At 41.2% G+C, this 15875-nt stretch overlaps 1 protein-coding gene across 1 annotated transcript in view; it reads right to left on the bottom strand.

The window, feature by feature from the left end:
- Positions 1 to 15875, bottom strand: part of FBXW8 (F-box and WD repeat domain containing 8) — a 113818-nt gene that overhangs the window by 53753 nt on the left and 44190 nt on the right. The window contains exon 5 of the mRNA XM_081287984.1: positions 11732 to 11889. Coding sequence (XP_081144110.1) covers positions 11732 to 11889 — 158 coding nt within the window. The remainder of the gene's footprint in view (positions 1 to 11731; positions 11890 to 15875) is intronic.

The following is a 15875-nucleotide window of genomic DNA, read 5'->3' as shown; positions in this document are numbered from 1 at the left end:
GACTGGTTTATAAATTTCTATGAAGGGGAAAAAAGCCTGCTGGGATTCTGACTGGGATCAGACTGTCTCTCCAGATCAATTAGGTGGACGATGACATCTTAACTGTTAATCTTCCAATCCATAGTCATGACAATTCTCTTCATTTGAGTTTTCCTTATTTCTCTCAGCAAGATTATCTCATATTTTTGATGCAAAACCAGTTTCTTGCTGTTTGTTGATAACTTGGAGAAACAACTGATTTCTGGACACTGACCTTACATTCAATGACACGTTAAACATACTTTCTAGATCTAGTAACATTTTTGTTGAGTGTTTAGGATTCTACACATAGATATTCTAACCATGGACATGTTTTACTTCTTCTTTTCTATTTGTCAGTATTATATTTCTTTTTCTTTCCTTTCTGCACTAACAAGAACCTCCACTACTATGTGAGTAAAAGTAATGAAAGTGCCTTATTTCTGATTTAAGAAGAAATCACCATCTTGTACCATTAAGAATGAAGTCAGAGGAGGATTGTAAGTTCAAGGCCAGCCTTAGCAAGTTAGTAAGGCCCTAAGCAACTTAGTGAGGCCCTGTGTCAGAAAGAAGAGGAGGAGGAGAAGGAGGAAGAGGAGGAAGAGGAGGAGGAGGAGGAGGAGGAGGAGGAAGAAGAGGAGGAGGAAGAGGAGGAGGAGGAGGAGGAAGTAGTAGCAGTAGTAATAGTTGTTGCTGTCAGCTGTAGGTTTTATACAGATGTTCTTAAGCAAATGTAAAAAGCTCTTTTCTGTTGATAGTGAGCAAAGAGGTTTTGTCATAAGAATCAACTTCTGGGAATGCCAAAACCCCATAATAACACATTGGTGTTATTTTTACATTAAGCAGACCCATTAACTTTTTTTTATATATGACAGCGGAATGTATTAGAATTCATATTTCACATATAGAGCACAATTTTTCAAATCTCTGGTTGTAGACATAATATATTCACATCAATCATGTCTTCATACCTGAACTTTGGATAATAATGATCATCACATTCCACCATCATTAATAACCCCATGCTCCCTCCCTTCCCCTCCAACCCCTCTGCCCTATGTAGAGTTCCTCTATTCCTTCCATGCTCCCTCTCCCTATCCCACTATGAATCAGCCTCCTTATATCAAAGAAAACATCCGGCATTTGGTTTTTTGGGATTGGCTAACTTCACTTAGCATTATCTTCTCTAACTCCACCCATTTACATGCAAATGCCATGATTTTATTCTCTTTTATTGCTGAGTTTTACTCCACCCATTTACATGCAAATGCCATGATTTTATTCTCTTTTATTGCTGAGTTATATTCCATTGTGTCTGTATGCCACATTTTTTTGTCCATTCATCTACTGAAGGGCATCTAGGCTGGATCCACAGTTTAGCCTTTGTGAATTGTGCTGCTATAAACATTGATGTGGCTGTGTCCCTGTAGTGTGCTGTTTTTCAGTCCTTTGGGTATAGACCAAGGAGAGGGATAGCTGGGTCAAATGGTGGTTCCATTCCCAATTTTCCAAGGAATCTCCATTCTGCTTTCCAAATTGGCTGCACCAGTTTGCAGTCCCACCAGCAGTGGATGAGTGTGCCTTTTTCCCTACATCCTCGCCAACACGTGTTGCTGTTTGTCTTTATGACAGCTGCCATTCTGACTGGAGTGAGATGAAATCTTAGAGTGGCTTTGATTTGCATTTCTCTAATTGCTAGTAATGATGAACATTTTTTTTTCATGTATTTGTTGATTGACTGTACAACAGACTTATTAACTTTTAAAGATATAAAACAAAAATATCTTTATATTCACCCACATATTTACTATTCGCTTCTGCCATTCTACATTCCTGTGTGCAGATGCACAATTGTGTTTGTTATGGACTTCTTTCTGGCTGAAAAATTTCTTTCATGGTTCCTGGGGTGCAGGTCTTCTGTTAATGGCATCTCTCAGCCTTGATCTGTCTGAAGAAGAATATGTGATACTACCCTGACAGGTCGCTGAAACTCTGCTCAGTACTTCCCTCTGCCTTTTTCTTTCTGCTTTTAAGTGTGCACGGTGTCTATTTCTACATCTTCAAATTCACTGATATTTTCTTCTCTACTGATTACATCTAGTACATTTTCATTTCAAGAATTATCTCTCTTCTGTGGAAGTTCCACTGGGGTCTTTTTAAATATCTTTTCTTTCCTTATCATGCTTATGTTCTATGCTTTTAGAAACCTATGCACCTATTTATAAAAGCTATTTTAACACTGTTATTTATTAGTTTTCTGTTATTTCTTTATTCTCTTTCTGTGATTGACTCTCTTCATTTTATGGGTTGTATTTTCCTGCTTCTTTATATGTTTAATTTTTTATTAAATGACAGACGCTGTGAATTTTTCATGCTGCTTCCTGGGTTTTGTTGTATTCTATTAAATAGTGTTGGATTTGTTCTGATACAAAATTAAAATTAGTTGGATCCTTTTGAGGCTCACTTTTCAACTATTTTTTAGAGTAGCTTCTAGATAGCTTTTAGTCTAGAGCTAACTTAGTCCCACTACTAAAATGTAATGTCCTTCAAGGATTGCTCCCAACAACCCATGAATTACAAGGTCTTCCCACACTGTCTCATAAAAATGCTAACTATACCTAGCCCTGAGTGAGCTCCAAGAACCACTTAGATTCTCCTCCCTTGTGCTAAGGTGTTTCCAGTTGGAAAACAATTAACTATAGGCCTGCCTTGTTTGTTCACCTTTTCTAAGGGATCACAATGTTCAAAAACTGTGGCTTAATATATTTTGTCCAGCTTTCCAGCTGCTTAAAGCAGAAGGATAACTTCAATTATCTAATTCCTGTTATATCACATTGATCAGAAACAAGTATTTTAACTTTTTATTTTGAAATATTTCAAAATGACAAATTGCAAGAAATTCTATATATTCATTGTTCAGATTCCACAGCCAAATGTCCCAGTGACATGCTTTATAGAAAAAAGATCCAACAGAATACCCTTATTGTCATGTACATCTAAAAAGAACAAATTTTTTTTAAAAAAATGTAAAAAAAGATCCAAGCCAGGATGACCCTGAACTTGGATGACATGTCTCCATTGTCTCCTTTAACTAGAACAGTTTCCTAGATTGTCCTTGACTGTGAAGATGTGTGGCAGTTTTAAAGAGGGCAGGTCAGTCATTGTGTGGAATGTTCCTCAATCTGGGTTTGTCCAGTATTTCCTTAGGACTAACCAGGTTTGACAGTTTGGCTGGAATCTCACAGAAGTGCTTCTGTGTTTTCCTAACTGCATCCTATCAACATGGTACAGGATGACAATTTGTATCACTACTGATGATGTTAAGTTTGACTGCTTTATTAAGATGTTATCCGACAGGCTTCTCAATGGCAAAGCTACTTTTTTCTCTTTTTTAATTAATAAGTGTTCTGTGAGAATATTCTTCGAGACTATGTAAAATCCCAACCATCATCCCATTCTTTTTTTTTAAAGATTTTTAAAATATGGACACAATATCTTTATTTATTTTTATATGGTGCTGAGGATAGAACCCAGTGCCTCATATATGCGAGGTGAGCGCCCTACCGCTGAGCTATAACCCCAACCCCCATCGTCTCATTCTTACTCACTAGTTTTATCATCAATTGACTTTTCTGTCTGAATCAAATGGTACCATGGTTACCAATTAGTGATTTTCTAATCTCATCATTCTTTCTGTAGTTATTAGACGACATTCTACTTTAAGAAATTTCTTCTCCCTTTTTATTCATCTATTTATTTTTAAAAGTGTGTACTTGAGGATTCCTGTTTTGTTTCATGGCATGTTATATTCTGTTGCCATCAATATTTACTTTGATACTCAAACTGTCCCAGAACTGGCCAAAGGAAACCCTTCAGGCTAGCCCACGTACTGCCGACAGGGTACCATCATTCCTCAGACCCCTCTTCACTTCCCGGTGCACACCGCTGTTTCAGGGTTACTTGGTTCTTTCCTGCCCAGCCCTGCAGTCAGCACTTCCAGCAGCTCTGGCTCCTCTTAGTACACAGCATCTTTTCGAGAGCTGGGTACTAGCTGCATTCCTTGTTGCTGGGCTGATGATCCTACACCTCCTCAGCAACAAAGCCAGGACAAACACGAACACACACACACCCCATCTGTGTACTTCTCTTCCTATCTGTACTGAAAATCATAAATTCCACACCTATACTCCCCATGCCAACCTGGCCCCACAGGGCTCATTCTGGCCTCCCCGTCCCATACGTTCACTTCCTTCTCCCACATGAGAAAACTGGCTCCCATCACCCACTACACACTTACCAGCTCAGCCTTTTCTGTGAAGTGCCAACCTGCCAAACCACCATGCTGCTGCACTGGGGCTCTCTCCTCCTCCACCTGGCCCCTCAGGGCCCTCCCTCCCCAGTGGGACCTGCCTAGTGTCTTTCTCACTGAAAAGGCAAGCAGCAGGCACATTTTGCTTTTAAAACAGAAATTCACTCATTCCATGAATATATTTCTTTCTGTTTTGATAAAACTCAAGGATTGAGAATGGAGTAAACACTATAACTAAAACTGCAAGTACTGAGAGGGAAATTAAATTATCTCACTTAAAACCAGATCTATCTTCCTCAAAAAAATCAAACTTATGGTGGCTTGTCAGTTGGCACATTTAAGAATTTGAACAGTTGATTTTTCAAAACTATCTCCCAAAAGCTACCTTGTGCCATTTATTATTCCTTTCAGTTTTTAACTTCAACTGCAATAAGCCAGGAAGCTACTCTGAATTTATGCATCACACCATGCATTATTAAAAATTAGTTTTCAATAAAACAACCTCTAATAAACCAAAGGATTAACACTAAATCTTATATCATAAATTGAAAGTGCCACTCCTTTTAAAAATTTCTTAGTTTTCTTAGAATTTAATCATCTGCTATTCTGTACCTAATACAGTGTTGCTATTGTTTTTTTTTTAATTTGAGAGCTTGCAGAACCCCAAGAATTATCTATGGACCCCTCAGCGTGAAAAACAATGTGCTGTAAGGTTAACACGGGCATGTGAGTGATCATCCAGTGCCAAGAGCCTGCAAACACAAATGCACACGCTGAGATACCACAGTGCAACTCAGTTACAGGGTCAAAAGACCTACGTGGGGCTTTCTGAGATTGCCATCAACATAAATACGCAGATTTTCAAAAGTTTCCTAAAGTCTCACAACTCTTGCCCAAGACCATCTCTGTTGACTCCTGCTGAAGGAATACTGCACTATTATTCAGTTATAATGCGTATTAGCTCAAAATATATATAAATAAGTATAATTTCAAGCTCTTCTTATTGAATAGAAAAACATTTAAAGGAATAGCTTCCTCCATCACATAATACAGCCTCTGTGGCTTGCGTATGAGGCAAACTCTGACACTCTAGAACATACCAGGTAGGAACTGCTTTAAAGCTTAATTCTCCAAGAAATACTTCCTGAACACCCACACTGCCTCAGCTCAGAACTCTGCATTTATTTTTTACTATTATTTTTTTTTACTTCTCCACAGAATATTTTTTTAAATGTGGGCACTCCTTCTGTTAAGAAATTGCTCAAATGAGACAGACCGGGGATCAGGTCAGTGGTAGTAGAGTGCTTGCCTAGCATGTCCAGGGACCTGGATTTAACACCCAGTACCACAAAAAATAAAAAGAAAGAAAATTGCTTAACTGTGTAAATGTACCATATTTTTAAAAAAAATTTTTTTAGTTGTAGATGGACACAATACCTTTATGTATTTATTTTTATGTGGTACTGAGGCTCGAACCCAGGGCTTCACACATGTGAGGCGAGCACTCTACCACTGAGCCACAACCCCAGCCCAAATGTACCATATCTTTTAAAAGGACTATTCCTAGAATTTTTTTAGTTTTTGTCAGAAAGTTGTTTCACTTCATTCTGTTTGCCAAGTATCCAATTGAAAGGTGCCTGGGCCTAAAAGCAGACATCAATATCAGGCAAGAATTGATTAATGACACTTTTAAGAGAAGTGACCAGAAAAGAAAGGCCTTGAAACCAAATAAAATTCTCCACAACCCACAGTCAGCTGTCCCAGGCAACTCCCAAGGAGCACCTCAACATATTACTAATCCACCTCTCAAACTTCAACTTTGACCACAAGAAAGGGAGGCAAATTGTATACTGCACTCATCGTCATCATCAAGATTCAAACAACGGGGCTGGGGTTGTGGCTCAGCGGTACAGCGCTCACCTAGCATGTGCGAGGCCCTGGGTTCAATCCTCAGCGCCATGTAAAAATAAATAAATAAAATGAAGATATTGTGTCCAACTAAAAAATAAATATTTAAAAAAAAGATTCAAACAAGAGACATATGTAAAACAATCAAAGAACTGATTTTTTTTATTAAACACAAACTTATTAATGAAACTTTAGAAGCACCTTGTCTCTAGAACTGCATAACTACACCATGGTCCTACTGTTTACGGTTAACAAGCAGCTTGCAGAGAGCTGCTCCCACCCATTGTCCCTACAAAAAAATCACTGTCACTTCAGCCCAGGAAAGGCTGGGCCCTGGACAATGGAGCCTGTGTATGCTCTGACAATTGCACTGGGACTGCTGCAGAAGTGGCTAGCCACCTTGCCTCACTTGATGGCACCACAGAAAGAGGACTGTTGGCTGTCCCATCTAGGTCCCACATGCTAACATGCACCTGGTCTCATCTTTCCTCTGCCCATTTAGGGGGACAAACAAGAACTTCTTTGCATATAAGAAGTGTGTAATCTCACTTCTTACCAAAGAATGAGTTTTTAAGACAAACTCTGAGCAGGGAGTGGGCTTCCAGCACACTGCCATTCCCTAATGCTGTGGCTCAAGGCCAAAGGCAGGCAAGCATGGAGCAGATGGAGTCCTGGCAAGGTCTCTGCTGTCCCTGCATTAGCAGCATCTGCTCATTACTCAGAACCTTCGCCTGCTTTATCTAATGCTCCAGGAAAAGCATTTTGATTTGATTCATTTCGGTACGGTAACGTGCAACACAATTAGTGGTAAAATCAAACTGGAGGACAGCCAGTGCTGACAATCGGAAACAAGGCAGAAGAAATATGAGGCCAGTGGGTTGGAATTCAAAAAATCACAACTGTGGATCACCTTGCCAAATCTCCACACCCCAGGTGCATGTGCAGTGTTCCTACAGGGCAGGGAAGTGGAAAAGGAAAAGGACGTAGGGATGACTTACTTTCTCCCAAAGCAATTTCCATCTCCCCTCTGGGTGAGATTTCTTCTGTGGAGAACATGGTACAGACCATGGAGAGGTTCGATGACTACAGAGCTTCACTTTGGCACAACCAGAGAGCTGGAGTTCATTAACTCATTTTATTATCTTACTCTTCTTTTTTGTGAGGCACAGTCACAAATTTTATATGGCAGATCCCACAAGGTAAATTTCCCCTTTGACATTTTTTGCCAAAGAATAGCCAGTTTAAAAAAAAAAATAGTGTGCATTTGATTGTTCAAATCCGTCTTTGCTCAGAACTAGCTATTTATGAATATGTTGACATAAATATCATTGTGCCAATCTTATAAACTAAAGTAAGAAAAAAGGTACTGCCACCTGAGGTCTGGGGAAAGAAAGCAATTGCTCTTTATCACAGAAAAGAGTAACAGCCTGTATCAGATTGGTAGGATGCACTCAGAGAAGAGCCAGAAAACTCAAGAACTCTAAGAGAAATAATCCTTAACATCTAAATGAACTTGAGACAAATCAAAGACTTCAAGATGAAGTAACCATCTTCCCAAGCATTATGTGAAACCCAAAAGGACAAGACAGATAAACTCAATGATATAAACGTAAACTATCAGACAAATCAACTGAAATATGAAGTATGAAAACAGATTGAAACACAAAAAATAATTTCATTTCTACAAGCTTGTAAAGGCAGATTTCTGATAAGAGACATTGAAAAAAAGATCCCATTCAGATCCACATTTTCTACTAACCCACCAGGATAAATTCTATATGGATCAAGATTTATAGCCAGATGTGGTGATGCACACCTATAATCCCAGTTACTTGGGAGACTGAGACACGAAGAATTGCAAGTTCAAGGCCAACCTGGGCAACTTAGTGAGATCCTGTCTCAAAATAAAAAATATAAAAAGGGACTGGGTGTAGTTTAGTTGTACAGTGCCCTTGGGTCCAATTCCTAGTACCAAAAAAAAGAGAGAAAGAAAAAGATTTAATTATTTAAAAAGTTGTAATGGTTAATGGAGAAAAAGAAGTAGCAGGTACACATATGAAAAAAAAATTCAACCTCTCTCACTCTAAAAGAAGTATAAATTAAAACTATACTCAGATTATTCAGATACCAATTCTTATCCAGTTGATAAATATCCAAAAGTCTGAAACACAATTCAATGGTAAAACTGAGAAAATGGGCACAGTCTCACACTATGCACAATACCCCGTTTGCATTTACCCTTTAACCCAGAAACCACTCCTCTAGGAAACTACTCTTCTGCCCCCGTGTAAAATGTCCTCTGACAGTTTTCCACCACAGCACTGCTCATACAGCAAGCGACCAGATGCAACACAAGTGCTCCTCGACAAGCAGTAGTGCTTACATACGATGGGATGTCACGAGTGTGTAAGGAGGGGCCTTCCTCTGCACAGACAAGGGCCACCTTTCAAGATATGTTACGGTGTGGAAAAGCCAAATGTGGAAGAACATATGGCAGTACGCTACCTTTTGTAAAAAGAAAAAAGTGCGAGGAATAAGAATAGATATTTATATTTGCTTGGAATTGTAATACCAAAGTACTGGAAGGATATATAACAAAATATTGTTCTTTAGAATGGAATGGACAAAAGTGGGTGAAAGCAAGATTTCTCAATGTATAATTGCCAATATTATTTTAATCTTTGATCCCTTAATATATATGAATCAAAATTATTAAATCACAAAATAAAATTTATTAACCATTTAGAAAATTAAAATCAGCCACTAATTTCTAGAAAATAACATAAAACAAAGTCCATTCAAGAATAAATGATTAAAAAATCAGAAATATGTAGGACCAGGGTTATTTCCTTAGCCTTTTCCTTTCGGTCAAGAAAAGAGAAAACCCAAAAAAGAAAAATGGGAAAACACAGGAACAAGCAATTTGCGACAAAGAAACAGTAACAACTAAACACATAATGAAAAGGCATTCACGTAAACTTCAAGTAAAGTAAGGCAAACACAAGAACAAGGAAACGCCACTTCCGCATGTCAGACACGAGCGAACAGTCTCCCTCACATACCTTTGTGAGACTAGACTGGTGAAACCCTTCTGGGGAGCAATTCACAATATTCATCCAAACATAAAACACCCCCAGTCTTCAACCCAGCAACCAGTCATTTACCCCTCGTGTATGCTTACACAAGTTCACTGTGGTATTTGTTTCAGGATGCTGCTTGCAGCATTGCCTTTTTTTTTTTTTTTTTTTTAGTAGTAGCAGGGATTGAACCCAGAGGCACTTAACCAACGAGCCACATCCCCAGCCCTTTTCATTTTTTATGTTGAGACAGGGTCTCCCTGAGTTGCTTAGGGCCTCACTAAGTTGCTGAGGCTGGCTTTGAACTCACGATCCTCCTGCCTCAGCCTCCAGAGCTGCTGGGATTTTAGGTGTGCATCACCATGCCTGGTGCAGCACTGCTTTCAATCACATCCTAAACAGCTCAAATGTACATCAACAGGGGCCCTAACAGATGGACTGAGGACAGCCACACAGAGCAACACTACAGGCACTAAAACAAGATGCTGAAAAGAGTAGAGAGGGAGCCTGCATGTAAGACCACGTAACAGCAGCACTTCAGCTTCTCTTCTGATATATTTCATATACATTTTTGCCATCTGAATTTCAATTATGATTTTAAAACCAAGCATGTGAAATATTTTGATAATCATTTGCCACATATTTACCAAACAAAATCAAATTTTTTGTCATATCTACTTTGTTCCCCAATATTTCTGTGTAACAATAGGGATGAGGGGGATAAAATCAATTCTTATTAACAATATAAAACCAGGGTCTGAGGGTATAATTGAGAGGCAAGTGTAAGCTGCATATGCCAAGTCTTGGATTAAAACCCCAACACCGGGCTGGGGATGTGGCTCAAGCGGTAGCGCGCTCGCCTGGCATGCGTGCGGCCCAGGTTCGATCCTCAGCACCACATACCAACAAAGATGTTGTGTCCGCCGAGAACTAAAAAAAATAAATATAAAAAAATAAAAATAAAATAAAACCCCAACACCAAATGCACACACACCCAACCAGCAGAATACCTGAGTATCACCTCAAGCTGTACCTTGCAAGTTCAAATATGAAACAAGGGCACAAATAAATTGAGTGCACAGTTCTAGACGAGCCTCTGAGTTTGGCATTGCAAAAACAACACTAAAACCCCCTCGTACAATCTGGGATTCACAATCAGAGTTCTGGATTTACTACTGGCTTCAACCTCAAATCTATTACTTAGCTGGCTTTAGGCCTGTTTCCCCATTGGTAAAATATGTGTGTACCAATGTGTATGTGGCAGCAAGAAGTTCTTAGATCATTCTAAAACATGCTAACTTAAAAAGTGATACAACTTTCATATAGGTGTTCATATTTAAAAAAAACCTCACTGATAATTTAAAAAGTAGCAAACAAGCTCAAGCTGCTCTCAGACCGGTTTATAGAATTTCAGTAACTATAGATGAAATAATAACTATACGACAGAAGCAGCTCAGCTGAATTTCTATAGGCTGAAAAGACAAGAATCTATCTATCAACAGTGCCTACTAACATCAAACCAAAAGAAGAGCATTCACAGTGCTAAAATAATAAAGATCCAGCTCTAATTTTCATCCTCGAATGACATATAGATATAAAATTCCCCATTAGCTATTTCAGTTTTGTCCTCTGAGGCAACAGACAATGTCACACTGACTCTGAGGACGTGCCTCAGCGCCCTGACATGAACACTAACATTCTGAAATACACTGCAGTCTACCTTCAGGCAAGCGGGGAGACAAGAGATTCAGTTTCCAACAGAGTGGACGTGAGGAGCATGAGTGGCGGTCTTACAGGATACCACGGCTACTGAAATGATTATTTCTATTAGCTATAAACTTCCAAGTGTTTCATTACTTCTGTAAAAACTAACTTTAGACTATTCTCACCTAGTTCCATAAGCCCACAGTTGCTCACACACAAAAAGAACCCTCTCAGTGCCAGAGAGACAGCACATTGCTATCAAATATCTTGTATAGTATGTAAGTGCCCAAAAAAAGGTAGGCACTGACTGTTATTTTTCTATTTCCATATTTGTCAATAGATTATCTATGCTATCCCCTTATCACTATTCATTTTGGACTGAACAGAAGCTAAAGGAAAAGTAGGCCAAGTATATTTAATATTTTACACCAAACAAGTTATTTGCTTAAGATGGCTTGGCCAGCCCTGTCGTGTCTGGCACCAACGCCCAGCCCGACAGTTCCAGTAGGAATTAAAGACCGGTTTTAATGGGTGCTGTGTTCCAATGCCTGCTAATGCACTGAGGGTTCCTCGCCAGCTTCTTCACATAAAGGCAGGAGTGAGTGTGTGTGTGCCCACGTGTGTGTGTGGAGGGATTACAGGGGAGCCAGCCACAGCTGCTTAATTTCTGTGAAGCTTTTTTTCCCTTCAGAGGGAGGAGGGCTGCGTTACTTACCATCCTCATAAGCTGCTACCGCCAGAGAGCTGTTGATCCTCACAAAGGAGACATATGGCTGCATTCCAGGCTCGTCCTCCTCATACTCTGATTCCAGGAAGGGGGCCACATAGTCCCAGGTGCGGGTGTCCCACACCCTCACTTCCCCTGATGTATATCTGGAAAAGAAGGATACACTTGGTTCCAAACTGGGATTGGAGAGAAAATGGGGAGGGCCTTGAAACAACAGGGGAGTGAGATCTGGACAGCAGGGAACACTCCTATGACACTGTTTGGATGAGTAACTCCAACGCGGGAAAATGTCAACTGGATGACAGAAGGCTGTGAACACGGTTCACATTCTCACAGCACAATGGTGACAATTTCAAACAAGAAACTATAATAAGAAAGTGGGCATTGAGATCTCCTCGCTTCCCTTTTTACACTGTTAGAACCAATCTGCCACCTCAAGTTCTCCCACTAAAGGGCTCACTAGCAGAAATCTGTAGGAGCAAAGAGATTCTCTCTCTCCCTCTCTCTCTCTCTCACACACACACACACACAGCAGAAGGAGATGCTGCTGGGATACTAGGAACTGATGGTCTTACAGGCGCAAGCTTTCTAATACCTCATCCATGCATCAGATCTGACTGATTAAAGTCCCTAAAGACTAATTGATTTGCTGAAACAATTAAATCTTGCCTTTAGCAGCCAGACAGCACTGCCTCCTCATGAAACACTCTTGTCTAAATGCACACTGGTTGTGCCCTCTTGGAAAACAAGAGCACTTGCTCGGTCCTATCCCTACTGCCACTCCCATAAATGACCATCTCCATTAAAGCCAGGTAGGGCCAGAACCTGCTCAGACAGGAGGCCCTTAGGGTAACAGAATGCCAATGATGAGTGGGGCACTGTCTGCCACTGAGGGCTTTTTTTCTTTCTTTCTTTCTTTTTTGAGGTAGTAGGGATTTGAACCCAGAGGTGCTCGACCTCTGAGCCACACGTCCAGCCCTTCAGTTTCATTCCTGAGACAGGGTCTCTCTAAGCTGCCTACGCTAGCACTGTAACTTGCAGTCCTTGTGCCTCAATCTCCTAAATTGATGGGATTATAGGCATGCACCACAACACATGGTCTTGCCACTGAGTTATTCAAGTTCTTTTTATTTTTTTATTTTTTTTTGGTACCCATAGGTGCTTAACCACTGAGCCATATCCCCAGTCCTTTTTAATATTTTATTTAGAGACAGGGTCTCTCTAAGTTGCTTAGGGCCTCACTAAGTTGCTGATGCTGGCTTTGAACTCACAATCCCCCTGCCTCAGCCTCCCGAGCTAGTGGAATTACAGGTGTATACCACCAAGCCCAGCCTTATTTAAGTCCTTTCCATCTGTTACACAGGTTTAATACCACATGTAAAACAAGTGGTAGGAGGGTTAAGGTTGGAAGTAACTTTGAGTACCTCATGATGAGCCCACATCACAAAGACAGGCAGGTGATTCTGAAGAGCTTCAGTCTTCCTAAGGCCCTAACCATTCATTGTTCCTTCGGGGTTTCACTGTAGAACTGAACAAGATAACCTCTCAGATCTATTTAATCACTGAAATCTACGACATGACATGTAAAAAGCAGGCACACAAGTTCAATCTCAGTTGAGATTTTTAAATAAAGAAACAAAGAACACTGATTTGGGAGTGCTTTGTTTACATTTAATAGCTTTTCCTCCAAATTATTACTTTATAGTAAATGCCTGTATTACACAATCCACGGGTTGTCCTGTCACACCAGCTCCCTAGGCTGAAGAACTTGCTCTCCATCTGGGGGATGGGGTCTGGAGAGAACACGTAATGGCCAGAGATGAAGAGGAGAAATGTGCTTTCTAACATGGGCCTGCTGCCTCTCTGACCACTGAAATGCTCGCAGAAATAAGCATCTCACAGAACCCTCACACCATCAACGTCCTTAAGCCTGGTGATGAGAGAGCAAGGGAGGCTGTGGCTATCCCCCAGGCCAAAGCACACTCGTGGGCTTCCCAGGCTCTCCAGGAAGCTGTCCACATCACCCTCTTAACCGTGAACCCGACTCAAGAACACAAACCCCACACCCCACTGCATCAAGACACCGCACTCAACTTGACACCCTGAAAATGACTTGCGATGTTCTCTGGAGTAAGGCCACTTGCTTAGCTTCAGAGACACTGAATGAGACATTTGAATTCCTAGACTGTGTGATTAGAGTCTTAAGGTTAAATTCCAGGTAAAAGGAACTAGTTAGTTTGGAAAAGAAAGGTTAAAGGATGGCACTGTCTCTCAGAAACAGAGAAAGGCAAGTGAGAGAAAGAAGGGGAATTTAGATCAGAGAACTATGGATCTCTGAGGAGAAAAGAGTACTCAGCCAGGAAATGTTATGAGCCAGAGTGGTTCTGAGTACCACACCACACCCTCAGCTTCCTGCTGTTCTCTGTGGCACCCCCTTGAGGCACAGTGGGAGGCGCAGGGTGTCCAGGACAGGATTTCAGTGGCCAGAGCTACAGTGCTCACCTCAACACCATCAGTCAGTACCCCCGACACAGGGGGGGGGGGAGGCAAGGAGGGCTTTAACTTCTGAACCAGACAGAAGGGAACTGTGAGATACAAACTGTTGATTTCTCACTTCGAGGGAAGAGGAGAGAGGCAGGGCAGGGATCCCAGGGAGAACAGTGCTCTATTGATATCTAAAAGGCAGCTGACGAGCCTCTGCTTCCCTGAAGGAAGCTGGGCACTCACAGTGACTTGGCACATGGAAATAAATGCATGTTCTCCTCCAAAAGCTCCCACTCACTGCCACACTAGCCGATTCCGAATTCCTTGTTTTTGTCAATGTTTTCGTCAGTCCCAGGTCACTGGTACAAAAAGAGAGAGGCCCCTTCAACACCTCCTTTGCCATGATGCAACACTCCCAACTGTCACAGCCCCCCTGTGTCTGAGCCTCTCCCATCTTCAGTCAACCCTGCTATGCCAAACCCTCCAAACACCAGTGTTCGTGAGTCATTCTTCAGGAAACACTGCCAGTTTCCCCAGCCTCTGTGCGAGATCATGTCCCCACCATGATCTACCTTGCTAGCAGCCTGGACTTGTCTCTATGACAATTATTTGGTGATTACCTAACTGTTTCTCTTCCTACTCTACTCACCTCTCAGTGTCTGAGACCAGGGTCTGGGTCTTGCTCACTGCTGTACCTCCATCAACAAGAACAGTCAGACCAGAACAGTGCTTGACACTCCAGAAGCCTAGGCCAAGTCTCACCTCGGAACACCTTAAGGAATGAAGTCGGAATGACAGGGCCTCCTGAAAACCCTCCACAAGCCAGCCCCTGCCCTGTTCCCCAGCCACATCCTCTCCTCTCTTCTCCTCTCCCACTGCCAGCCTCCAGACAAGGTTCCCAGCACTCAGAGGAGATTTTCCATAGATACTCATTGAAATTAACTCCATTTTTCAAGTTCAAAGAGCATGAGAATCACATAAATGTTTTGCTACAAGATGACTCAGGAGGTGAAACATAAAAGACTGACTCCTTTATTGAAGGGAATGGAGAATAAAAGACTGTACTTCGCAGGTACTGAGCCATGATGTGGCAGCAGGCCATGAAGCCTAACACAAGTAAAGAAATGACAGCAAGGGAGTGAGACGCGGTACTCATGAGCACACTCACATTTTCACAACTGCAGAACACTGGTTGTGGCAAAGGGGCCCGGATCTAAAGGAGCTTACTGCTGGCCAGGAGTAGCAAGAACAGATACTGAATGGAAGTAGGAAAAAAGGCTGATTTTTCTCCAGAGCTCCAGATGTCTTTATCGCTGCCTAATGACAATCACACTCAACCAATTAAGACACCACTATGATAGCTGCATTGTCAGTAAGCCTTTGGACCCCAATGTTGATGGCTCTAATTAGTGTCTGCAAAGTACAACTGCAACTAATACATTAGCTGATGTAAAAACACTAAAGAAAAACCAAAGAAAGAAGCCTTTCCACACGAGTAAAGATGTGCCCCAGCCTGTGGCACAGACCAGTGACACAGTGAAGCTGTGTGCTTTCCCAGTCTTTTTCATGCTTGGCAAGGCTGAGTTTACCTCTAAATAAATAGGTCAGGGACCACAGCTGATTTTTTGTTGAAAGAACGGGAACAGAG

Source organism: Spermophilus citellus, assembly GCF_964194105.1.
Source record: "Spermophilus citellus genome assembly, chromosome: 3".
Taxonomy (NCBI): Eukaryota; Metazoa; Chordata; class Mammalia; order Rodentia; family Sciuridae; genus Spermophilus; species Spermophilus citellus.
The sequence above is the reverse complement of the archived record's forward strand: the minus strand, read 5'-3'. Positions and strand labels throughout refer to the sequence as shown.